This window comes from Oratosquilla oratoria, chromosome 24, assembly GCF_046742065.1.
Source record: "Oratosquilla oratoria isolate Oo_2021 chromosome 24, ASM4674206v1, whole genome shotgun sequence".
Taxonomy (NCBI): domain Eukaryota; kingdom Metazoa; phylum Arthropoda; class Malacostraca; order Stomatopoda; family Squillidae; genus Oratosquilla; species Oratosquilla oratoria.
In genome coordinates this window covers 32,604,062-32,631,643 of record NC_134800.1, presented here as the reverse complement: position 1 = coordinate 32,631,643, position 27,582 = coordinate 32,604,062, and the positions used below count along the sequence as shown (strand labels likewise).

The 27,582-nt window shown below is 39.4% G+C and overlaps 1 protein-coding gene across 5 annotated transcripts in view; it reads left to right on the top strand.

Annotated features, from left to right (window-relative positions):
- Positions 1–27,582, top strand: part of LOC143038544 (dnaJ homolog subfamily C member 21) — a 232,255-nt gene that overhangs the window by 156,136 nt on the left and 48,537 nt on the right. For 4 of the 5 annotated variants that reach the window (XR_012967578.1, XM_076207873.1, XM_076207875.1 and 1 more), the window contains 4 exons: positions 13,182–13,325; positions 13,992–14,149; positions 14,729–14,862; positions 17,870–18,130. Coding sequence is in view for 4 of the 5 variants with exons in the window: in XM_076207873.1 (XP_076063988.1) it covers positions 13,182–13,325; positions 13,992–14,149; positions 14,729–14,862; positions 17,870–18,130 (697 nt within the window). In the remaining variant the exon portion in view is untranslated. The remainder of the gene's footprint in view (positions 1–13,181; positions 13,326–13,991; positions 14,150–14,728; positions 14,863–17,869; positions 18,131–27,582) is intronic. The other variant, XM_076207874.1, reaches the window with a different exon arrangement.

The window sequence follows — 27,582 nt, the reverse complement described above, 5'->3', positions numbered from 1 at the left end:
GATAGGTGTGGGGGTATTGTGTTTAAGTGCGTCTCGTTGTCTGATAAGGCCTTGGATTTCTGGTGTGAAGTTGGGGTTGTGTGATTTTCTTTTGCCTCTAGGTATGTATCTCTTGTCTGCATTTTGTATGATTGTATTAAAAGTGTGCACAGCATTGTTTATGTTTGTGATTGGTGTACTGTTAAGTGTTTCAAAATGTTGTTCTGTCTCTTCAGTAAAAGCTTCCCAGTTAGCTCTCCTGTAATTGGTGTATGTGTGTCTGTGGCCAACTGGGGTGTATCTTGTTATGGTGGTGATGATGATTGGAAGGTGGTCAGAACCAAGGGTTCCGACCACTCTCCATGATGTTGTTGGGGTTAGGCAGGGGGAGCAGAAGGTGATATGAGGAGAGGAGGGAGTGTAGAGGGCTTGGTATGGGATATGTGTATGATTATGTGTGTTGTTCATGATAGTCAATGAGTCAAACTGAGTCTGTATATCAAGCCCTATGTCTGTGTCAGGGTTGTCAACATACCAGGCAGACGACTTGGCGTTGAAGTCACCACCCATGATCAGGTTGGGGATTGAGGCTAGTTGGCTAAATTGAGGCCTGAAGGTGTTTGGAACTGTGGGGGATGATTGGGGGGGAATGTACATGTTAACTATTGTCAGTGTTGATTTGTTGCCTGTGCGGATTCGAATGGATTGGATTTCTGTTGTGTTATCTGTGGTAGGGAGGAGAATTTTGGTTGTGGCACTTGTGTCCACAAAACAGATGGAGTGGTGGATCAGGGTGATGAGTCCACCGCCATTGCCGTCAGTCCGGTCTTGTCTGATGGTGGTGTAATTATGAAATGATGGTGTTTTGTGTGAGTGTCTTAGTTTTGTTTCTTGTATAATTGCTATGTGTATGTTGTGTTGTTTAAGAAAGTGTTCGAGTTCATGTTTTTTCGTGTTAATACAGTCAATGTTGTGTTGTAATATGTTGATGTTGTGTGTTCTGTATGTGTTGTATGTTGCCATTTGGGGTTGAGGTTGGGGTGTTAATGGGGAAGGTATAGGATCTGGGTTAGAGGTGGGGAAAGGAGAGATTGGGGACGAAGGAAGGGGAGAACTGATTGGGGATAAGGGCAAAGGGAAATTGGGAGTGGGTAAGGGTGCTGGCTGTGGTTGGGGAGGTGGGAGTGGGGTTACTGGAGGGGAGGTAGAACATGTCCAAATGTTTGTGTATTGGTTTGTGTCAGCAAGTGTTGTACAAGTGAGGTGGGCCCAGATTTTGCACATATTGCACTGAACGGAGCCCTTTGTCTGTCTGCTCGAGGTAATGGGCTTAGAGCATGTTGGGCATGTGTATTTTGTGGCGGGCCCAGGATTGCTCTCTACATCTCCGGCTAAAAGTAGAAGAAGAGGGGTGATCGCCAGAAAAACACCCCTTGGTGCAGAAAAAATGTAACATTGCATGTTGAGAAAAAGGATTGTGGTATTCCCCAAGGCAGGCGTAGCTCCTCTTGGGGATCGGTGCCACCTGTGTAGAGCCGATGGCCAGGGCTGGTTGCCGCTGTTTGGCCCCCAACTCTTGGGGTTGGGGGGTGGTCCCACGATGTAGACGCTGTTGACCATGATGGTGTGGAGCCATTCAGGAAGAAACTGGAGAGAATAATCACCACATCAGGCATATTACTCTCACAGGTAAATGCTGATGAAATAGGGCTGTTTTGGAAGTCCATGCCCAGTAACACCCAGGCTGGCAGGGAGGAGAGCCACATCCCTGGGAGGAAGCTTGCCAAAGACAGACTTTCCATCTTGTGCTGTGCCAATGCCAATGGGACACGCAGGCTCAAACCCATGGTGATTGGCAAGTCACAAAAACCCAAGGCACTCAAAAACATCATGGAGAAGCTACCAGTTATCTACAGGGCCAACAAGACTGCTTAGTTTACCAGGTAACTGTTCCTAGAGTGGTTCCACAAGTATTTTGTGCCTGCTGTCATCCACTTTCAGGTTACTGAGCTGGGCATCCCTAGGGAAGATGTGAAGGCCCTTCTCCTCCTTGACAATGTTCCAGCACATCTGAGTGAAGATGAGCTGGAAGGCCATGGGGGGTAGAATCAAGGTGCTTTTTATACCACCTAACACCCTTTCCCTAATTCAACCCATGGACCAGGGTGTGATTGAGGCCACCAAGCAGCACTACTGCAACAAGCAGCTGGGAGAGTGCCTGGTAATGATAGAGGAGGAACAGGACAGCAGGGGTTAAGATCACTTGCAGATTTTAAGGCATACTGTACTACTGTACTGTTAGATCTCCAGTAGATTGCATGGAGTTTTAGACCTAATAACTGCAAACCCTAATCGTGAGTACTGGTAAGAGAAAGAACTGTGAAGTAGGTTTTAAGCTGAAAGTGGTGGATTACACAGAAGAACATGGAAACAGATCTGCAGAAAGGAAGTTAAGGGTTTCAGAAAATCCAAGAGAGCAGCAAGGTTTTCAGTATCTCTATACCAAAGTCTTGAAAAAGAATGGTTTGATTGGGTTGTAGTTCTTAGATATAATGGCCTTATTGTGAATAGACTTTCAATAAGAACCAAAGCCCTTCAGCTAGCACCAAAATATAATTTTACACAATTTAAATCTTTGGCAGGGTAGTGTACAAGGTTCATGAATATATTTGGATTGACACTATGGCAAAAAACTCATATTGCTCAAAAACTGCCAAAAGACATTGAGCAAAAAATTCATAATTTTGCCAAATTTGTTCTAAAGGAGCATAAAATGTTTGATTTTTTCCTAGGAAATATTGGGAATATGGATGAAACTCCCATGTATTTTGATATGCTGGGAAGTAAATCTGTTACAGCAAAAACTACAGGACATGAAAAGCAGCATTTTACTGTTGTGCTAACCTGCCAAGATGATGGAAAAAAGCATCATCCAATGCTTATTTTTCAAAAGGAAGAATATGCCAAAGGAATCTTTTCCACCAGATGTAATTGTGAAAGTACATCCTAAGGGATGGATGGATGAAAACCTAACAAAAGTTTGGTTGGATGAAGTGTGGATGAAAAGTTCGCCTTGCTCAAACCCAGAGGTCTTCAAGTCTGGGACATGTTAAAGTCACATTACTGTGAGTCTGTCAAAGTTAAGCTGAAGGAATGCCACACAAGGTAAGCATTCTTTCATAAGAACATAAGAATAAAGGAGACTGCAAGAGACCATAAGGCCTACACTAGGCAGCTCCGTATCCATCACCACCTGTCGTCCCCATCCATAAAGTTGTCTAATCGTTTTTTAGAACAACTGATAGTTTCAGCGCTTACTACATGGTTACACTTTGTTCTGCAGCCACTTGATGATTCAGTAAATAAACCTTTCAAGACTTACATTCAGAAATTGTGGACATCTTGGATGATATCTGGTGAAAAGGAATTTACAAAAGGTCGTGTACTGAAAAGACCTGGATTGAGTTTAATTGTAGAATGGGTGAAAGAACCCCGAAGAACCAATTATCAAGTCCTTCAAAAAATGCTGCATCTCAAATGCCATGGATGGAAGTGAAGACAGCATGTTATATGAGGATTTGATTGCTTCAACTTCAAGCACAGATGAGATATTAAGTGAGGTTTGGTAGCTTCAACTACAAGCACAAATGAGGAAGATGAACCTAACACAAATGATGATGAGCTGAATGACTACTATGAAATGACCAATGATGATGTGTTAATTGATGAAGAAATGATAAGGTTGTTTGAAAGTGATGATTACAGTGAAAAAGAATTTTCCGGAATTGAATCAGTGATGATGACAGTGAAAAATAACTAGAGGGATACAGTCCTGATGAAGTACCAGGGTATAGGCTAAATGAATAAACACTTTTACTAAAGTACAGTAACATTTTCTTCTATACTGTTGTATAGTGTCCAGTTGACAGTTAAACTCTATTGATTTTTTTTGTCAAGTTGACTATAACATTTTTTACGCAAGTGCATTTGTTTACGATTATAGTTTTAGAAACGAAACTGTTGTTTATGTAAGTTTGGATTATGTGCACGTGTGACAGTCAGACAATCTACATGTGTTTTGGTATTAAAATTTTGTGAGTAAAGTTTTGAAATAAGGTAAATATCTGATAATTTTTGTTTGAATGGGCTTTGTAAATTGCCAGATTATAGTGCGACCTATTTGCGGTTATTTGCAAATAACCGCTTTGACAACCACAAACTAGTGGTGCAACCTATCCACTGGTGGACCTATGCACAAGTATATATTGTACATGTATTTTCAAAGGAAAGGGAGGAGTGGAGGTGGAGGTAGAATATAGATTGAGAGAAGCAAGTAAATGCCTTGGGGAATTAAAAAGTGTACTGAGAAATAGACATTTGGGAATTGATGATAGATCTTATGAAGGAGTGATTGTGCCAACAGCACTGTATGGGGTAGAAACATGAAACATAAGTAGGGAAGAGAGGTGGCATTTGTGTTTGAAATGAGGTGCCTGAGAAGTATGATATGGGTTACTAGGCTGGATAGAGTGAGAAACAAAGTGAGGAGGAAAACAGGGGTGGAAAGGGAGTTGGGAGGTAGGATTGATGAAAGAGTATTGGGATGGTTTGGATACATGGAAAGAATGAGGGAAGAGAGAGGAGTAAAAGAGGTGTAGAAGGCAGAGGTAGAAGTGAACATGAAGGGGTGACCAAAGATGAGATGGATGGATGGGGTAAAAGGGGCATTGGGAAAGAGGGGGATGTCTATTTAGGAAGGACAGGAGAAGACAAAAGATAGGGTTGAATGGAGAATGGTTGTGTATGGATGATGCTGTGATGCATGAAAAGGAGTGGGTGGGGGATGGGGCGTGAGAGAGTATGAAAAATTAATTGACACAGCCTGAAAGGATTTCTCCCTGTCTTCATTTCTGGTTGAGGGGACAGAGAAGGGGGGTTGTCAATTTAATGAAGTGCCTTGCTGTGGATGTGCTGTATCTTGCAACACTGCTTCTGACCCAGGGCAGTGGGCAAGATGCAGGGATGACCCGTCATCCAGGAGGAACCAAGATAAGAGGGAGGGAGGGGGCTGGATGGAAGTTGAGTATGTGGGGATTTTATGCCTTTATTTTTTGGCTACCTCCTTTGTAAAGGGGAAGCTTTAGTATATGCATTTACAAAGGACAATCATGTGAAAAAATTTTAATAAAAATTTGCCTAACAAAAAATGCTTTTTGGTTGGCAAACAATAAATGGTGGAGGAAATGAATGGCCACCACAAAAATGCTCCCAGTATGCTAAAGGTGAGGGGAAAAAAATGGGATGTATCTCATCATGCCTATAAAAACCCTTGCACTTATATACCTGATGGGCACCAAATGAGAGTGAAGATAGAGAGTGCCTGGAAAGGCTTGTGACCTCTTACATACCTATCGACCCAATGTGCCATACACACTAACCTTAAATTACAAAAAAAAGATATATATCCTTAAATTACCTTATTACTAAAATATATAGAAAAAGTGTAATAAAATATCCTAGGCTGGCAAGCTGAAATGCTCATGTGCAGTTTGTCTTGGTAGAATCAAAATAATTTTAGATGTTTTTACAAGCATAACAGCATAGTAATATAAGTGCATCACAATGCATACAGACATACATATACCAAGGGCTTTTTTCCTATTACAAGGGAGGTAGCCAAAAACAAAGGAATAAATCCAGTCCCATCCATTTCATCCCCACATTCTTCTCTCCCATTCATCACCTCTCCTTCCATCTTTTCTTGGCTCCAGGATGACGGGTCATCCCTGTATCTCACCCACTGCCCCTGGTTAGAACCAATGCAGCCAAGATATTGCACATCCACAGCTAGGCTGCTTCATTTAATCAGCGACCCCCATCTCCAGAAAAAGAGAAGATAGGGAGAAATCCCTTCAGGCTGTGTCAAAATATTATTCACACATACTCCCTCCTCTATCCCCCACCCACTCTGATGCATCACAGCCTCATCCATACACAACCATTTGCCACTCATCCCTATTTTCTGTCTTCTCCCTTCCTCAGCAGACATCTCCCTATTTCCCAATGCTCCCTTTACCCCATCCATCCATGTCATCCTTGGTCGCCCCCTCATGTTTACTCCCTCCACCTCTGCCTTCCACACTTCTTTTACAAATCTTTCTTCACTCATTTTTTCCATGTGTCCAATCCATCCCAATACTCTTTCATCAACCTGATCTCCCAACTCCCTTTCCAACCCCACTCTCCTCCTCATCTCCTCATTTCTCACTCAATCCAGCCTAGTAACCCCTACTATACTTCTCAGGCATTTCATCTGAAACAAATTTAGAACTCTTCCTTTCTTATGTTCTATGTTTCTGTCCCAAATAGTGATGTCAGTACAATCAGTCCTTCATACAATCTCCTCTTAGCATCCATTCCCAAATGTCTATTTCTCATTACACTTTTTAATTCCACAAGACATTTACTTGCTTCTATCAATCTACATTCCAGATAAGCCAGTTGTTGTTTGCTGATGACACTGCACTTGTAGCAGGATCAGAGGAGAGATTGAAGAAGTTAGTGACAGAGTATGATAGGGTGTGTGAAAGGAGGAAGTTGAAGATAATGTGGGTAAAAGTAAGGTGATGAGATTTACAAGGGGAGAAAGTGGCAGCAGACTGGAAGTGAGTACAGTGAGTCCTCCTTATACAGGTACTCCTCGTTTAACGACAACTCGGAGTAACGATGGGCTTTATGACATTCGTTTAACGTAAATCTCCCGAAGTTACGACGTCATGTATGATAATTAAGTTGGCTGAGGCAAATTTGTATGATGTTATAAATGAACTTGTACGGTGGATATTACCTGTGAGGTAAAGTGTTCTGAAGCTTAGGTCTACATTACCATTTTTAGTTTCGACCAAGGGCGCAATATAGCAATAGAAAATTAATTATTAATTTTGTAAATTATAATGTATCAACGTAATATGCAATTTTGTGAGCGGAAATAAAAGGTGCTAAAACAAATTTCATAAGTAACGAAGTCATGTCGGACGAATGGTACACCATGTTTGTTATGATAGATGCCGATGTCGAAGAAATGAAAGGATGATAAATCCGTCTAACCTAAACTAAACTAACCTAACCTGTGTTTGATAAATCATTACCTGCAAATTAAATGTCATCCGGCTCGTCCTCGTGAGAGACGTTGGCAGACGACAAGATGGCGTCCCGATCCTATGCTACCGACTTCGTTCATTAGCATATTTTCTTGTAGCATGGTATTTTTTACTTTCATTTCCACCCACAAAATTGCATATTACGTTGATACATTTTAATTTACAAAATTAATAATTAAATTTCTATTGCTATATTGCATCCATGGTCGAAACTAAAAAAATACCCCGGTATTCAATATGGAATGTCAGCATACGTGGATTTGGTCATATACAGTAATTTTAGGAACCTAACCACTGTAAATAAACAGTAAATAAAGCTTTAATGTACTGTATAAAAGAGGGAAAATACACGAAAATAAAGATACATGTATTGCTGGACGTTGTACATACAGTACATGTACGTATATGTATACACTTTCGCTTAACGACCAACTCAGTTAACGACGGCGCGCTGGTCCCAATTGTCGTCGTTTAAACGAGGAGTACCTGTACAGTATTTCTTTATCCGGTAAATTCACAGTTACAGTATTTGGTAATTACTACCCTCGATTCTATTTATGGTAAGAAAAATTCACAGATATGTATCTGCTCGTGTTTTGTTTACACCGTACCATAGTGCCACCACGCCATGCAGCCACCACAACAATCAGTCTCTTCCCACATTTCCCTTTGAACACAAGTTAAATCCTTATGGTGTTGTTTTGTGGATATTATCACGACGCACAGTGATGTACCCATAATGGCCACAAAATGTTCTGTAGACACTGCTGGAGTTGAAAAGGCAAAGCGAAAGAGGAGAAGTCTGACATTGGAGGTAAGATTAGATATTTTGAAGAGGAAATGGCAGGGAGAAGGTACGTCTGCCATAAGTCGAAACTTGGACCTAGACCAGTTGACAGTCTGGACAGTGTTGAAGAATCGTGAGGCTATAAAAAAAGCTGGGGAGAATGCAACGCATCAGCAGAGCAAATCCCTAACAAAACACTGTGAGCCAATAATGGATACAATGGAAAGGTTGCTCAAAATATGGATTGACGACCAGAATCATCAAAATATGGCTTCCGACAGTGCAGACGACAAAGTGTTTGAGGGTTTTCAGCCTCCTGCATCACCCTCATCTTTGTCAGCCCACTCAGCAAAAGATGAGTAAGGGCTGAGATCCCTACTGTCCCTTAGCCTCAGGAGGGACATCATCTGATAAAATACGTGGTGAGTGAAAGGTAAATAAAAAAAAATTCTGTTTATTTCTTTTGCGCAGTACTTTACATTTTCTTATGTGACTATTTTCGTGTATTTTCATGTCTGTAGGGGTGACTTTCGACGTGCTGGAACACATATCCTATTATTACATGTTATAATGGGTTCAGTATACGGTAATTTCAATTTGTGTTATGGTTTTCAGGAACGCTATGTACTGTTTAATGAGGACTTACTATATTAGAGAGAAAGACTGGAGGAAGTGGATAGTTTTAGATACTTGTGTGTGAATGTGGTGGGAAAGGGAGGAGTCGTGGAGGTAGAATGTAGATTGAGAGAAACAAGTAAATGCTTTGGGGGGATTGTTAAAAAGTGTAATGAGAAGTAGACATTTGGGAATGGATACTAAGAGGAGATTGTATTTACCTAGTTGTATTTTGCAGGAAGGGTAGCTACGCTCATGGTGTCCCGCCTTTGTATCTTGCAGTGTCTAGTTTGCTCTTAAACTCATGAATGGTTTTTGCGCACACTATTTCATTGTCCACCACTCTATGTGGAAAACTGTTTTTCTTTAAATCTCTTCTGTAGCTATGTTTTTTATTTTCTTTCCATGTCCTCTTGTGCTTCTCTTGTCCCAGTTTAACAAGTCCTCTCTATCGAGTATTTCTGTGCCCTTCATGATTCTGTAGATTGTCAGTAGGTCACCTCTCTTCTTTTCTCCAAAGTCAGTAACTCCAGTTTAGCCAATCTCTCCTCATAAGACAAATTTGCAAGTGCAGGTGCCATTTTTGTTGCTGCTCTCTGGATTCTTTCTATTTTCTATGTATTCCTTTTGGTATTGGGTGACCACAATGTTACCGCATATTCTAGTCTAGGCCTTATCAGTGTGACCAATATTTTTTTTAATAATTTCTTCATCCAAATATGTAAATGCCACTTCTATTGATCTTAGCAAGTTGTAGGATTCTTCGACAATTTTGTTTACCTATTTATCATAGGACAAGTCGTTTGAGATAATTACACCCAAATCTTTTTTGGATCTCTCCTTCATAAAAATATTTTATATTTTCCTGATATTCTGTTTTTGCTTTTTCCAAACTCCATTATGGTACACTTGTTAATATTGAAGTCCACTTACCATTTCTGACTCCATTTCCATACCTTATTCAGGTCTTCCTGCAGTGATTTGCAATCCTTTTCAGTTTTTACTCAGGGTCAGAGGAGGGTTTGAGGAAGCTGGTGGCAGAGTTTGGGAGAGTATGTGATAGAAGAAAGCTAAAGATAAATGTGGGTAAAAGTAAGGTGATGAGATGTACAAGGGGTGAAAGTGGCAGTAGACTGGAAGTGAACATTAAGGGAGAGCGACTGGAGGAAGTGGATAGTTTTAGATACTTGGGTGCAAGTGTAGCAGGAAAAGGTGGAGTGAAGGTGGAGGTAGAATGTAGATTGAGAGAAGCGAGTAAATGCCTTGGTGGTTTAAAGAGTGTAATGAGGAATAGACATTTGGGAATGGATGCAAAGAGGAGACTGTATGAAGGAGTGATTGTGCCAACAGCACTGTATGGGGCAGAAATGTGGAACATAAGAGAAGAAGAGAGAAGGAGTTTGAATGTGTTTGAGATGAGGTGTCTGAGAAGTATGGTGGGGGTTACTAGGCTAGATAGAGTGAGAAATGAGGAGGTGAGGAGGAGAACAGGGGTGAAAAAGGATTTGGGAGATAGGGTTGATGAAAGAATATTAGGATGGTTTGGACACATGGAAAGAATGAGTGAAGAAAGACTAGTAAAAGAGGTATGGAAGGCAGATGTGGAGGGAGTGAACATGAGGGGACGTCCTAGGATGAGGTGGATGGATGGGGTGAAGGGGGCTTTGGGGAAGAGGGGAATGTCTGTTGAGGAAGGAAGGGAGAGGACGGAAGACAGAGGTGAGTGGAGAATGGTTGTATATGGATGATGTTGTGACTGCATGAGGAGGAATGGGCGGGGAAGTGGGGGGTGGGGTAGTATGTGTGAGTAAATTTTGACGCAGCCCGAAGGGATTTCTCCCCGTCCTCGCCTTATATGCAAAGGGGGACGGAGAGGGGGGGTCGCCGATTAAATGAAGCGGCCTCGCTGTGGATGTACTGTGTCTTGCGACACTGCTTCTGACCCAGGGCGGTGGGCAGGGTGCAGGGATGACCCGTCATCCAGGAGGTGCTCAGATGAGAGGAAGGGTGGGAGGGGTGTGGAGTGTATTTAGAGATGAAATGGGTGGGAGTGTTTTTATGCCTTTCCCTTTTTGGCTACCTCCCTTGGAAGGGGGAAAAAGCCTTGGTATATGTATGTATGTACTTTCCTTAACAGTTTGGCATAGTCTGCCAAGAAGCTCATGTAACATTTCACATCATCATCCATGTCATTCACATAAATAGCAAACATTATTGGAGCTAGTACAGATCCTTGCAGCACTCCACTGATCATCTCTTTCCAACCTGAATATTTTTCTCTGAGCACTACTCTCATCTTTCTACCAATCAGGAAGTCTTACATCCATTTTAGCAGGTTCCCTTGTATCCCTCCAATATGTTCCAATTTTTTTTAATAATTTTTTGTGTGGTACTTTGTCAAAAGTTTTTTGTAAGTCCAGGAAGGCACAATCAGCCCATTCATTCCTTTCTTGCACTATGTCCTTTAATCTTGAGTAGAAACATATTAAGTTTGTGGTACATGATCTTCCTTGTCTGAACCCAAATTGTCTTGGGTTTATTATATTATTGTCTTCCAGGTGTTTTACCCATCTATTCTTGATGATTTTCTCACAAATTTTGGCTATAGTGCTTGTTAGTGAGACTGGCTTGTAGTTAGTTGGTTCTTCCATGTTTCCTCCTTTATATATTGGTACAATGTTAGCATTTTTCCAGTCTTTTGGTATTTTTCCTTCTTTAAGTGAGCAACTTGTTATGTATTTTGTCTGTTAGTTCTTCTTTGTATTCTTTTAGAATCTAATTTGCAATTCCATCCAGGCCATGTGATTTCCTGACGTCAAGATTTGATAGATGTTCCAATATTTCTTTTTGTGTTATTGTTATCTCGCTCATGGGGGGAGATCACCTCTCATTACCTTCGTCCCAATATTGTGCTTTCTCTCTAGTGAAGACAGATTTGAAGTGATTATTCATGACTTCAGCCATTTCTAGTTCTTCTGTGTATTCTATATTCCCTTGAATACACAGAAGAATTAGAAATGGCCAAAGTCATGAATAATCACTTCAAATCTGTCTTCACTAGAGAGAAAGCCCAATATTGGGACGAAGGTAATGTAAGGCGATCTCCCATGAGAGAGATAACAATAACACAAAAAGAAATATTGGAACATCTATCAAATCTTGATGTCAAGAAATCACATGGCCCGGATGGAATTGCAGATTGGATTCTAAAAGAGTGCAAAGAAGAAGGAGTGATTGTGCCGACAGCACTGTATGGGGCAGAAACATGGAACATAAGAGAGGAGGAATTTGTGTTTGAGGTGAGGTGTCTGAGAAGTATGATAGGGGTTACTAGGCTGGATAGAGTGAGAAATTAGGAGATGAGGAGAACAGGGGTGGAAAGGGAGTTGGGAGGTAGGGTTGGTGAGTGTTGGGATTGTTTGGACACATGGAAAGAATGAGTGAAGAAAGATTAGTAAAAGAGGTGTGGAAGGTAGAGGTAGAAGGAGTGAACATAATGGGGCGACCAAGGATGAGATGGATGGATGGGGTAAAAGGGGCATTGGGAAAGAGCGGAATGTCTATTGAGGAAGAATGGGAGGTAATAATAATAATAATAATTTTATTTGGCATTGAATCAGTATACATGAAGTGCAGATAATGAAAAGAACTTAAAGTTCAAAATTAATAATTACAAATGCTGAGGATAACACAAAAAAGAGGACAGAAGATAGGGTTTAATGGAGAATGGTTGTGTATGGATGATGCTATGATGCATGAGGGGGGATGGGGGGTGAATATGTGTGAAAAATTAATTGACACAGCCCTAAGGGATTTCTCCCAATCTTCTCCATTTCTGCATGAGGGGATGGAGAGGGGGGACTCACAAGAATACTCTGTGCAACCTTGTAACCCCAATCATACTTCTCATACACTTTATCTCAAACACGTTTAAACTTCTCTATTCAGCCTCTTTTAAATTCCAAGTCTCCACCCCTGTACAGTATCAGGCATGATCACCCCATCCTATAATCTTCTCTTTGCATCCATTCCCAGATGCCTATTTCTCACAACACTTCAATCCCCCAAGACATTTACTTGCTTTTCTCACTTTACAGTTTACCTCCACCCCCACTCTTCCTTTTCCTGCCTCCAGCCTCTCTCCTTTAAGATTTACTTCCAACTCACTGCCATCATTTCCCCTTGTAGATCTCATCACCTTACTTTTACCCACATTTACCTTCAAGTTTCTCCTATTGGATTCCTTCCCAATCTCTGCCACAAACTACCTTAATCCCTCATGACCCTGCCACAAGTGTTCTTAGCAAACAACAATTGGCTCACCTCCCACTTCTCTCCACTATCTCTAATCATCTCCAATCCCTTGCCCATTACCCTTGTTTTTACCTCCTATACCATCTGATCCATGTACACATTGAACAGCCTTGGTAACATTACACAGCCCTGACATAGCAATCAACTATACATTTTTTCTGGCTGCTGACAGGTAGTTTCATTTAGCTGGGGAACTTCCTTTCATTCATATCCTGAATATCTTTCATTATTCTTCAGCTGTAATGCAGGTATTATATATTTGGCTGTACAGGGTGGATATATTCTCAAGTCCCTTAAAGTATTTTATATTTACTTGCATATTTCAGAAAATGTTAGAAGAGAAAGTAGCTGAAAATGCACGGAAACAAGAAGCTCTCCAAAAAAAGCATAGGGAAGAAAGGAAGAAGATGCTGGAGGAAACTATGGAGAGGGAAAAGGAAAATATGGCTGAATACGAAAGCTTGTTAGAGGTAGGCATGCTTGTTTATGAAATAGGTTAATATTGACATTGCCAGTAGTGTCAGGGTTTTTATACAGATTTAATAAAATCTATTAATATTTTTTATTTTCTTCATGTAAATTTTGCTATTGATTCCACTATTGATGCAAGTTATGTCAATGGTACATAAGGTTAATGAAATAAAAATGAAAAGTGAAACTTTGACTAAACTAAGGTGATGGCCTGTTTCATGACAGGAATGCAATGGGGATGGATTGGGAGGATTATTTGGAAATTTATGAGGTACAATCTTTGCATGGTTTGAGCAGGAAGGAGTGAAAGGACATCCCTCACATGTACTTAGCCACCATATTTTATAGGTAATAACTTATTGGACAGAGGGTGAGAATAACTTTTGATTTGATTTTACAAGTTAATTTCATTGATATCTGATTTAATTGAGAGTGAGAGAGGGACATATTTAAATACAGTGAAAGGGGTGAGGCTTTTACTCTCCCTTGCCCTTGGGTGGGTGTAGGATGGGTATATGATTTGACTCAGCCACCCCATTATAAGGGGGAAAGGCTTTTTGTAATGCCCAGCCATCTTGCTATGTAGGTAACAGTTGATTAGATGGAAAGGAATGAAAAGCAAAACAGCAACTATAACAACAGCTTGGAGTCCATCATATTTTCAGGAATTAGAAGCTAGAATGAGGGATACTGTAATAGGAAGTAGTGAAGCTTGTGAGGGCGAAGAGAATGGAGAAGTGTCTTGCGAAGAAGAAGTTGATGGAGAAATTATGGATGACCTGTATTGTGCAGCATGTAATAAATTCTTTAAAAGTGACAAGGCGTAAGTATTGTTATCTTTATTCAAAACATTTGATGATATTCCTTTAACCATTTTAGTATGAGTCAAATTCTTTCACTCAGCATCGGCTGCCATATGTACACTGCATCACACTACTGGTGTTATAAAATATAAGGTCACTGCTGTCTTACTTGTTCTCTTTTATTCTGAGTAATAAACACAGAAAGCATGATCAAACTAGTTCACATAATCTGGGGGTAACTCATGTACAACTACAAGAAATAGTCAAGACACCAATGCCGGGATCCTTGTGTACCCATTCGTGCCTCATGACGCCTACATAGGCATTATTATACTGAAGTGGTTAAGAAAATATTCAAGGAAACCTGTGATAAATTATCTGAGATTATCAATAATCTTTTCCTCAAATTTGAAAATAAGTATTTAAATTCTCTTGTAATTTTGGAAGTGAACACTGTATGTAGTGAATTTGTAAATGTGAATATGATTTTTTTTTTTTTTTTTTTTTTTTTTTTTTTTTTTTTTTTTTTTTTTTTTTTTTTTTTTTTTTTTTTTTTTTTTTTTTTTTTTTTTTTTTTTTTTTTTTTGTATCATTTCAAGATTTGCCAACCATGAACGGTCCAAGAAGCACAAGGAAAACCTGGAAATTCTCAAATCTGAGATGCAGTTAGAAGATGAGTTATATATACAGGATGAGAAACATGATCTATTAGATGAACAACTCGAATCACAAAGTAAGATTTTTAGAATTATTTTCTTGCCTCTGAGGTGGTTACTTTTGGCCCTGTGCATCCATAGCTGGGTCTTCCACACCTATGCACTGTGCAATGATTTAATGTTTTGTAAGACTGTTCCCATTTATACAGACATATACCAAGGGAGGTAGCCAACGTCAAGAGGCATAATTCCACTCCCACCTATTTCATCTCCACCCATTCCACCCCCCATTCACCACCCCTCCTTCCCTTCCTCTCATCTTGGCTCCTCCTGGTGACAGGTCATCCCTACATCTCACCCATCACCCTGGGTCAGAAGCAATGCAGGAAGACAGCACATCCACAGCAAGGCTGCTTCATTTAATCGGCAACCCCCCCTTTCCGTCCCCTCTTGCAGTAACATTGAAGACAGGGAGAAATCTCTTTGGGCTGTGTCAAAATCAAAATATCATTCACTACGAAGATGGCCCCAACACTTTCAAACCTGTCATATGAGGAGAGATTATCAGAACTGAATTTACCAACTCTGGAACAAAGAAGAGAAAGAAGACCTGCTGACCATCTACAGAATCATGAAAGGTTTGGAAGTCCTTGATAGAGAGGACTTACTAAATTGAGATAAGAGAAATACAAGGGGACATGAAAAGACTCATAAAAGACAGTTATAGAAGAAACCTGAAAAAATGGCTATCTGCACAGAGTGGTGGATGTCTGGAACAAACTGGAAAAAACATAAGTGTGTGCAAAAAACCATACACAAATTTAAGAGCAAACTAGACACTGTGAGATACAAAGACAGGACACCATGAGCATAGCTCCCCTTCCCATAAGATACAACTAGGTAAATACATAACCACTGCCTAACCCCCCCCCATCCCCTACCTACTCCCTTCCATGTATCACAGTATCATCCATACACAGCCATTCTCTACTCACCCCTATTTTCTGCCGTCTCCCTTCCTCAACAGACATCTCCCTATTGCTCAATGCCCCTTTTAACCCATCTATCCATCTCATCCTTGGTCATCCCCTTATCTTCACTCCACCCACCTCTGCCTTCCACTTACTAAACTTTCTTCACTCATTCTTTCCAAGTGTCCAAACCATCCCAATTCTCTTTCATCAACCCTGTCTCCCATCTTTTCCACCCTAGCTCTCGCTTTTCACTGTATCCAGCCTTGTAACCTCTATCATACTTCTCAGACATTTCATCTCAGACACATTTATTTATTTATTTATTTATTTATTTTTTTTTCTTATGTTCCATGTCTCTACCCTCATCACCTTACTTGTACCCACATTAACCTTCAACCTTTTCCTTTTGCACACCATCTCAAACTCTGTCACTAACTTCTTCAATCTCTCCTCTGATCCTGCCACTAGTGCAGTGTCATCAGCAAACAACTGGCTTACCTGCCACTTTTCTCCATTTTCTTTAACCGTCTCCAATCCCCTGCCCATTACCATTGCTTTTACCTCCCACATATTGAACAGCCATGGCAACATGATACATCCCTGGCAAAGTCCTACCTTTATCTCAAACCACTTCCTCTCTCCATTTCTAATTCTAACACAGGCTCTACTACTCTTGTAAAAACTCTTGACTGCCTTTAACAACTTTCCTCTGATCCCATTTATCTGTAAAACTGCCCACAATGCCTACCTGTCTACCCTGTTGCCTTTTCCAGATCCATAAAGGCCAAAAAACATCCTTACCCTTTGCTCAAGCTTTTTCACATATCTGTCTTACCACAAAAATTTGATTCACACAACTCACTCTTCCTCACCAATTACTCCCTCTGTTCCTCTCCTAATCCTCTCAATCAAAACCCTCCCATAAGCTATCCCAACTGCATTCAACAAACTGATCCCTTTGAAACTACTACACTCACATTTATCCTCTTATCCTTGTAAAGCGGAACTATACAGGCACTCCTCTCTTCCTGCGGCACTCTACCTTCCCTGAGACAAACATTAAACAATATCACCAGCCAGTCCACCATCGCTGTACCTCCCCTCTTCAGACACTGTATGATACCCATCAAACCCAGGTGCCTTACCTGCTCTCATAATTTTAATAACTGCTTTCTCCTCATTTCTTGTTTTTCCCCCTTTTTCGTCATCCATTACTCATTTCCTATGTATGTGTTCCCATTTACAGGTGTGTTTATAGATTTTTTGGGGAGTGATTCTTTTGATGTACTGGTATGATTTGTCATGGTACTGTGAAGATGTAAAGAATTGCTGTGATTATTAAACTAGAATGTTTTCATGAAATGGGGTTTAATGTGTATTTATACCTAGTTGTATTATACAGGAATGGGAGCTATGCTTGTGATGACCCGTCTTTGTATCGCAACATCTAGCTTGTGCTTAAATTCTTGTATGGTGTTTGTACGCACTATTGTTTTGTCCAATTTGTTCCAGACATCCACCACTCTGTGGATTTTTTTTTTTTTTTTCTAGATCTCTTCTATAACTATCCTTTTTGAGTTTCTTTTCATGTCCCCTTGTTTTTCCTCTATCCCACTTTAATAAGTCTTCTCTGTCAAGGATTTCCATGCCTTTCATGATTCTGTAAATAGCCAATAGATTGCCGCTTTCTCTTCTTTGTTCCAGTGTTGGTAGTTCCAGTTTAGACAATCTTTGCTTGAATGTCAATTTTGAAAATGTTGGAACCATCTTTGTTGTTGCTCTTTGGATTGTTTCTATTTTCCTTATATTCTTTTTTGTAGTGGGTGTCCGTTGCATCATACTCCAATCTTGATCTTATCTGTGTGATTAGTATTTTCTTTACCATTACCTCATCCAAGTAATTAAAAGCCAACTTTATTGATCTTAGTAAATTGTAGGTTTCTCCAACTATTTTGTTTATCTGCTTGTTTGGGGGCATGTCTTTGGTGATGATTACTCCTAGGTCCTTTTTAGAACCAATTTTACTTCCTTTGCACCCTATTATTACTAAGTTCTCCAATGATTAGAATTCCTATATTATTTTGATATGCATTTTTCACATAATTTTTAGGTGAAGAGGAATCTGTGACTACAACAAAATCATCTAAAAAGAAGAAAAAGAAGAAAAATAACAGTTCTCAACCAGTAGAAAATGTTAGCCCCCCTGTTGCAGAGGTAAATAGAGGGAAGGCCTCTAAAAGATCCAAAAAGAAACAAAGACAAACCTTTGACTTTGAAGTTATGGATGGTGAAGAAGTTAAGAATTTGACCACCAGTAGTGAGGTAAAAACAGAAGATGATATTACTGAAGGTGATGATGTGAAAACTGGAGGTAAGTGTATGATTAGATGATGATAATAATATTGGCAGGTACTGCTCAATAATTCCATGAAAAACTCTACCCATCTTTCCCTGACTGCCCACTTCTCCAGTAGCACCTGTCCATCTGCACCCTTTACCTTCACTTCTCTACCTGACCCCCCTGCCACTCTTCACTTTCTTCTAAAATATCTTTTATTCTTGTCAGAATTCTCTGTCAAACACCTATCCCTCCTTACATCTACTCTCTCCATTGCCTCAAACACTGCATTTTGACTTTATTCTATACTTCTCATATGCTTTCCTATTTCTTCTTTACAATCGTTCTTCACATGCTCACTTCTTTTCAGCCACCACCAGTTTCACCTTTTCATCCCACCATTTGTTACCTCTCCTGATCCCTTCTATCCTCCTCATCCCACATATAATTTTTGTACACTTTAGCACTTCCCCGTCTTCTCTTTTATCTGCATGAGGGGACAAAAGGGGGGGGTTGCTGATTAAGTGAAGCAACCTTGCTGTGGATGTGCTGTATCTTGTTGCATTGGTTCTGACCCAGGGCAATGGATGGGATACAGGGATCACCCATCATCCATGAGGAGCTGAGATGAGAGGGAGGAAAGGGTGGTGGATGGGAGTGGAATGGGTGAGAGTGGGTACTTGCCTCTTGACTTGGTTACCTCCTTTGTAATGGAGAAGAATAATTTGGTTTACAGATAGATAGCTTTTCCTCCCTGAAGCATACTCATCCTTCCTCTACTCCTGTTTCATCTTTATCCTTGTTGTTCTTGTCATTCCCTAGACTGTCTGGCCAAGCAGTCATGTCTCCCTGAGGAATACCACAGCTGGATCAGGGTTTTCCCACAAATCCCTTATAGAGTGTATCTTGTGTTGTTGGTGTGTTTGATTGTGTACAATGCAGTCATCCATAATGTGTTGTATGGGGTAAAGTGTTACATCTTAGACAGTTATCTGCGATGCAGTCATCCAGCCTCTTCTGGGAGTTTTTAAGGGGTGGATGGTGGCTGTACTGCAGTCTGGCCAGGTGAACTCTGTCCTTTTAGGGGAGAGAGGAATCAGAGAGGTGGATATCAGGGGATCTGGCATGCAGTATTGTATTGTCTTTCAGTATGTTGATGGAGCAGTGAGTGATATGATTATGGATATGGTTCTGGAGGCTGGTGTGTGGTGGTTGTGGAGGAAGAGAAGAGAGTATTTGTGTGTGGTATAGGTATTTGGGTATTGTTTTGATATTTCTTGGCATGTATTTACCTAGTTGTATTTTGCTGGAAGGGGAGCTACGCTTGTGGTGTCCAACCTTTGTATCTCGTAGTGTCTAGTTTGCTCTTAAACTCATGAATGGTTTTTGTGCACACAATTTTTTTTGTCCAGTTTGTTCTAAGTGTCCACCACTATGTGGAAAACTTTTTTTTTTTTTTTTCAGATCTCTTCTGTAGGTATGTTTTTTATTTTCTTTCCATTTCCTCTTTTGTTTCTCTTGTCTCAATTTAACAAGTCCTCTCCATCGAGTATTTATGTGCCCTTAATAATTCTGTAGATGGTCAGTAGGTCACCTCTCTTCTTTGCTCCATAGTGTGGTAATTATTATTGGGAATATTAGGGCTTACCTCGGTTCGGGAACTTTCCCTCGAGATGTTATTTTCTTTCAATTCAGGAGCCTACCCTGAAACTTCGAACCACGCCTATCGTAACTTTAACCCCTTCCATACGGTGCCGCACACGTAGGCGTCATGGGGAGCGAGTGTATTCGCGAGGCTGCCATATCGGCGTCTTGATTATATTTATTGTAGTCGCCCCTCCATAATGACATTCTTTCTAATTCTTTTGTTATCGCATTTTCTATGGTTATCAAAATTCACGGGTGAAGAGAGAACGATCGATATAAGCGGTGACTATATTTTATGATGCGAGTATTATTACGACACGTCGTACGGCTGGCATTGGCTGCTGCCACCGAGATCTAAGTCCATGACGCCTACGTGTGCGGCACCGTATGGAAGGGGTTAAATAAGATACAGGAGTCCCTCAAATAACGCGGATTCGAATAACATGGATTCAATCATATGCGGATTTTATTTCAAAACCATCTCAAATGTAGAGAACCGTTTTAAAATTCGTGCCGAGTCGGGCACGCATACGCACACACGCGGCAACATCGCAAACATTTGTGGTGACTGCTTTCTATTTTACCATATACAGTCGATCCTCATATAACGCGGTCATTATGTACAGCCGCGGGTGGCTGCCTGCGGTTACGTGTCAACTTCCGGGTACTGATGCAGGAGGGAGGGAGGGGAGGAGAGGGGAAGTAGGGAGTGGTAGGGGGGTAGCCAACAAGCTTTAGCTTGTCGCTTCCACCACATGCGCCGTGCTATCATGAAATTTAACCGCCCTAACCTGTTGAAGTGTAATGTTTCTTTCGTTTGGAACACAACTAATAAGTCTGATAATGACTGCGTTTGTCGTGTCTTAATTTCTCTTATGAGGTTCTTGTTGTTACTGGCGATGGTGGTTTGGGAGATCAAAAACAGACATATACACGCTTACACACGTGTAGACACGCACACGTAGACACGTGTTAGACAACCAGTGTATGTTGTGAATGCGCGTGCATGTACACACAAATACGAACACAGACACACGCACGTACATGGTTACTTGTACATGTGAACACACACATACACGCATGCACGCACACACACACACACGCCACTCACACATACATACGCCACATACACACACATATACATACACACACATATGTATATATGCCACATACACATATACACCACATGCACACATGTATATACGCATAAACAACATACGCCACATGCACACATGTATATACACATAAACAACATATGCCACAAACGCCACATACATACACCACATACATGTGCACACACACACACACACACACACTTCAACGAATGGACGGCTTAGAACACGTTCTGAAGAGAATTGAAGTTTGTGGATCCCAACGCAAAGAGAAGTGCCTATTGTATTTACAGGGTGGGGGGGAAATTGCTCGTGGAGTAGTAGGAAAGTAGGGAAAGAGGAAAGGGGGAGGGATTACTGAGGGAAATGGAAGGAAATGAGGAAGGAGTAGACTTGGCCCAGGCAGACAGGCGAAAGGTAAACAAAAGGCCTCCCGATGACGATGAAATGTCTAATAAAAATGTAAAGATTAGAAGTATAGACAAGAGCAATACAGTAGAAAGTGATGAGAATATATTCCAGGGATTTAAAGAGGGTGGGGGGAACACAACACCCCCCCCCCCCCCCCCCCCCCCCCCCCCCCCCCCGACTGACAAGACTAGAAGAGAAGGTCGATAAGATGATCGAGGACTTGGAGCGTAGGTTCGGTCATGTTGACAGTATTATACGAAGAGTTGAAAAATTGGAAGAACTAGAGAAGGCGAACAAAAACTTAACTAAGGAAATTGAAGAATTAAAAAAACAGTTAAAAGAAGTAAAAGATGAGAATAAAGTCTTAAAGGAGAATAATAAGGAGAACAAGGAGGGTTGGAAATAAATTCATGAAAATAGCAAGGTTGCATTCACTGACATAATCAGACAGCAAATGAATGAACAAACTGAAAACTCAGTTATTAAAGTGATGAGACAGAAGGAGAATATAGTAAGAGACTTAGCAGACAAAAAGAAATGTATAATTATATTAGGAATGGAAGAGAAACATAACCCAGATAGAACCACAAGAATCAAAAAGGAAAATGAAAAAGTAAGAAATTTACTAGAATTAGTTCAGGAAGATGAACCAGAAATAATGAAACAAATCGAAGAGAATTTCAGATTTGGGAAATATAGTACAGACAAGACCAGACCAATCAAGATTAAATTCAGGTTACAAACTACGGCTGAGAATATCTTATCCAAAACAGGGAAACTAGCAACAAGTGAACAATATAAAAAAGTATGGATAAAAAGGGAAATGAATAAAGAGGAAAGAGAGGAAGAAAAACAGAAAAGACTTGAAGCAAAGGAAAAAAACGAGATAAGAACGGAGTCAGAAAAAGAGAGATTCTATTGGAGAGTAGTGAATATGAAACTAAAGAAAGTCGACACACGAGAAAAACAAAAGGGAAACAGAGAACACAATGGAAGTGGCAGAAAACTAAGAGTGTCTTACACAAATATAGATGGATTAATAACAGGATTGAATGAGCTGAATGATTATTTGAAAGAAAAAGAACCAGACATAATGGGAATTGTAGAAACAAAATTAAAAGGTCCACTACCACCCAACAGTGTAGGACATGATGCATATAATTATTGGATTAGAAACAGAGTGAAAAAGGAAGGGGGTGGAGTTATGTTCCTGACTAAGAAGGATATAAACGTGAAGTGTGTCACATATGGAAAGAATACAGTAGAGATGATAATGATGGAAGTAGAAGACAGAGATAAGAAGAACAGAAAGTTTGTGATAAATTATGTGCCCCCAAAAACAGCCTCATGGGAAGAGAGTGAACATAAAAGTATGTTAGAGGACACAAAGATAACATTAAACAAGATAATGGAAGAGGGAGGAAAAATAGTTATGATGGGCGACTTTAATTGCAAAGAAATCTGCTGGGAAGAAATGACAGTAAAGGGTGGAGACGGCTCATGGGGAAACGCTCTACTCGAGATGGTTACTGACCATACAATGACACAATGGATACAGGAGAACACTAGGTATAGAAATGAAGAAGAGCCATCGAAACTAGACCTAGTAATTACATCCGAACCTAGAATAGTGGACAAAATTGAATATAAAACACCAATAAGTAAAAGTGACCACATATTGATTGAACTGGAACTTAATGAAGAAAAATATATGAAAAGAAATGAACAATACAGAAAAGGAAGAATGATGTATGAAAAAACAAACTTTGATAAAATAAGAGAATTCTTTCAAAAGGAAAACTGGGAAGAAATATACAAAGAAGAAACAACAGTAGAAGAGAAATGGAATATTTTGACAAAAATTTACAAAAAAGGAGTGGAAAAGTATGTCCCAAGACAAAAACAAGAAAAAGAATATGTAAAATGCTGGTACAACAAAAGCTGTAGGGAGTTAAAAGACAAAAGAGACAAAGCCTGGACCAGATGGAAAAAAGACAGAAGACCTGAAAAATGGAAAATATATACCTGCTATAGAAATGAATATGTACAAATGTGCAGAGAGGAAAAGAGAAACTATGAAAAAGATATCATAGAAAAGTGTAAAGATCAACCGAAACTATTCTACAGATTTGTAAACAATAAACGGAAAAACAAACAAGACTTGGAGAAATTAAGACAGGAGGGAGTTGAATACACTGAGGAAATGGAAATGGCGGAAATTATGAACAAACATTTTAAATCGGTGTTTACAAGGGAGAACATACAACCTGAAGAGAACGAATGGAAAGAGAAAGTCCACCCTATGGAAGAAATAGAAGTAACAAAGAATGAAATATTAACACACTTGAATAATTTTGATGTCAGAAAATTGCATGGACCAGATGAAATAGCAAACTGGATACTAAAAGAATGCAGGAATGAACTGGCAGACAAAATACATAGCATACTAAATAGTTCCTTGAAAGAAGGAAAAGTTCCAGAAGATCGGAAAAAAGCAAATATAGTACCTATATACAAGGGAGGAAATAAAGAAGAACCTACCAACTATAGACCAGTCTCTCTAACAAGTACAATAGCAAAAATTTGTGAAAGAATTATCAAAAGTAGATGGGTAAAATATTTAGAAAAAAACAAAGTGTTAAATCCAAGGCAATTTGGATTCAGACAAGGACGATCATGCATCACCAATTTAGTATGTTTCTATTCAAGGCTAATAGATATAATACAAGAAAGAGATGGATGGGCGGACTGTGCATTTTTAGATCTAAAGAAAGCTTTTGACAAAGTACCACATAAGAAGTTGTTAAAGAAATTAGAAACTGAAGGAGGAATACAGGGCAAACTACTAAATTGGATGGAGGACTTTTTGCAAGAAAGAAAAATGAGAGTAGTGATAAGAAACCAACACTCAAAATGGGATGAAGTAATGACCGGTGTTCCGCAGGGAACAGTTCTGGCCCCAATAATGTTTGCTATATATATTAATGATATGGATGAAGGAATAGAAAGCTATATGAGGTTCTTTGCAGATGATGCAAAACTACTGAAAAGAGTGAAAACTGAAGAAGATTGTGAATCACTACAGAGAGATCTAAATAAGGTACAAGAATGGAGTAGGAAATGGGAGATGGAGTTCAATACAAAAAAGTGTAGTATAATGGAATTTGGAAAAAGCAAAAACAGAATAACAGGAGCATATAAATTGGGAGAAGAAGGAATAAAAAAAGTAGAAAATGAGAAGGACCTGGGAGTCATTGTTATGAATAATATGTCACCTGAGAAACATATAAATAAGATTTTTGGAGAAACTTATAATCTAATAAGAACAATCAAAGTTGCATTTACATACCTGGATGAAGAAATGGTGAAGAAAATCCTAATCACCCTGATAAGACCAAGATTGGAATATGCAGCAACGATATGGTCACCAAGTACAAAAAAATGTATAAAAAAACTTGAAAGAATACAAAGAGCAATTACAAAATTGGCACCAACACTCTCAAAACAAAACATATGAAGAGAGACTAGAAAAACTTGAACTACAGACACTAGAGCAAAGAAGAGAGAGGAGATTTGATAGCTATTTACAGAATCATGAAAGGCATAGAAATTACTGATAGAGAATCTGATAAAATGGGATGACAGAAATACTAGAGGACACGGAAAGAAAATAAAAAAAGACAGCTATAGAAGAGATTTGAAAAAGAACAGCTTTCCTCACAGAGTAATAGACAGTTGGAACAAGTTAGATGAGAAAGTGGTGTGTGCAAAAACAATACATGAATTTAAAAATAGTTTAGATAAAATGAGATATGAAAACGGGACCCCACGAGCATAGCTCCCCTTCCCGTAAAATACAACTAGGTAAATACACACTCCACCTAACGGACGGCGTAGAGGACGTTCTGAAGAAAAAATGAAATTTTCGTGGATCCCAAAGCAAAGGAAGTACCTATTGTATTTACAGGGGGGGCGGAATTGCTCGTGGTGTAGTGGGAAAATGAGGAAAAAGGAGAAGGGGAGGGATTACTGAGGGAAATTGAAGGAAATGAGGAAGGAGAGGACTTGGCCCAGGCAGGCAGATGCCATGTAAACAAAAGAGGCCCGGACCAGTTTAGTGACGATGAAGGGTCTAACAAAAATGTAAAGATTAGAAACATAGATATGAGTAGCACAATAGAAGGTGAGGATAATAATTTCCAGGGATTTAAGGAGGGGGGGGGAGGATACCAACCTCCCCCGACTGGCAAGACTCGAAGAAAAACTTGAACAAATGACTGAACATTGGGAGAGTAGGTTCGGTAGAATGTCAAAAATGGCTGAAAGGGTTGAAAGATTGGAAGCACTAGAGAGGGCAAACAAAAACTTAATTAAGGAAATAGAAAAACTAAAAAGACAGTTAAAAGAAGTAAAAGAGGAGAATGAAGAATTAAAGAGGAATAGTAAAGAAAACAAAGAGGCCGTAGCTAAAGAAGCTAAGGGTTGGAAGACAATCCAAGAAAACAGTAAAGTTGCATTTACTGATATAATTAAACAGCAAATGAAAGAACAAACTGAAGACTCAGTTATCAAAATGATGAGACAGAAGGAGAATATTGTAAGAGACTTAGCAGACAAAAAGAAATGTATAATTATATTATGAATGGAAGAGAAACATAACCCAGATAGAACCTCAAGAATCAAAGAGGAAAATGAAAAAGTAAACAGTTTACTACAATTAGTTCAGGAAGATGAACCAGAAATAATGAAACAAATCGAAGAGAAGTTCAGATTCGGAAAGTATAGTACAGATAAGACCAGACCAATTAAGATTAAATTCAGGTCACAAACGACGGCAGAGAATATCTTATCCAAAACAGGGAAACTAGCAACAAATGAACAATATAAAAAGGTATGGATAAAAAGGGAAATGAATAAAGAGGAAAGAAAGGAAGAAAAAGAGAAAAGACTTGAAGCTAAGGAAAAAAACGAGAACAGAACAGAGAAAAAGAGAGATTCTATTGGAGAGTAATGAATATGAAACTAAGGAAATTCGACATACAAGAGAAAAACAAAAGGGAAACAGAGAACACAATGGATGTGGCAGAAAGCTAAGAGTGTCTTACATAATTATAGATGGATTAATAACAGGATTGAATGAGCTGAATGATTATTTGAAGGAAAAAGAACCAGACATAATGGGAATTGTAGAAACATAATTAAAAGGTCCACTACCACCAACAGTGTAGGACATGATGCATATAATTATTGGATTAGAAACAGAGAGACAAAGCAAGGGGGTGGAGTTATGTTCCTGACTAAGAAGGATATAAACGTGAGGTGTGTCACATATGGAAAGAATACAGTAGAGATGATTATGATCGAAGTGGAAGACAGAGATAAGAAGAGCAGAAAGTTTGTGATAAATTATGTGCCTCCGAAAACAGCCTCATGGGAAGAGAGTGAACATAAAAGTATGTTAGAGGACACAAAGATAACATCAAATAAGATAATGGAAGATGGAGGAAGAATAGATATGATGGGCGACTTTAATTGCAAAGAAATCTGCTGGGAAGAGATGACAGTAAAGGGTAGAGACGGCTCATGGGGAAACGCTCTTCTTGAGATGATTACTGACAACACAATGACACAGTGGATACAGGAGAACACTAGGTATAGAAATGAGGAAGAACCATCGAGACTAGACCTAACAATTACATCTGAACTTAGAATAGTGGACAAGTTTGAATATAAAACACCATAAGTAAAAGTGACCACATATTGATTGAACTGGAACTAAATGAAGAAAAATATATGAAAAGAAATGAACAATACAGAAAAGGAAGAATGATGTATGAAAAAACAAACTTTGATAAAATAAGAGAATTCTTTCAAAAAGAAAACTGGGAAGAAATATACAAAGAAGAAACAACAGTAGAAGAGAAATGGAATATTTTGACAAAATTTTACAAAAAAAGGAGTGGAAAAGTATGTCCCAAGACAAAAACAAGAAAAAGAATATGTAAAATGCTGGTACAATAAAAGTTGTAGGGAGTTAAAAGTCAAAAGAGACAAAGCTTGGACCAGATGGAAAAAAGACAGAAGGGCTGAAAAATGGAAAATATATACCCGTTATAGAAATGAATATGTACAAACGTGCAGAGAGGAAAAGAGAAAATATGAAAAAGATGTCATAGAAAAGTGTAAAGATCAACCAAAACTATTTTATAGATTTGTAAACAACAAATTGAAAAACAAACAAGACTTGGAGAAATTAAGACAAGGAGGAGTTGAATACACAGAGGAAATTGAAATGGCGGAAATTATGAACAAACA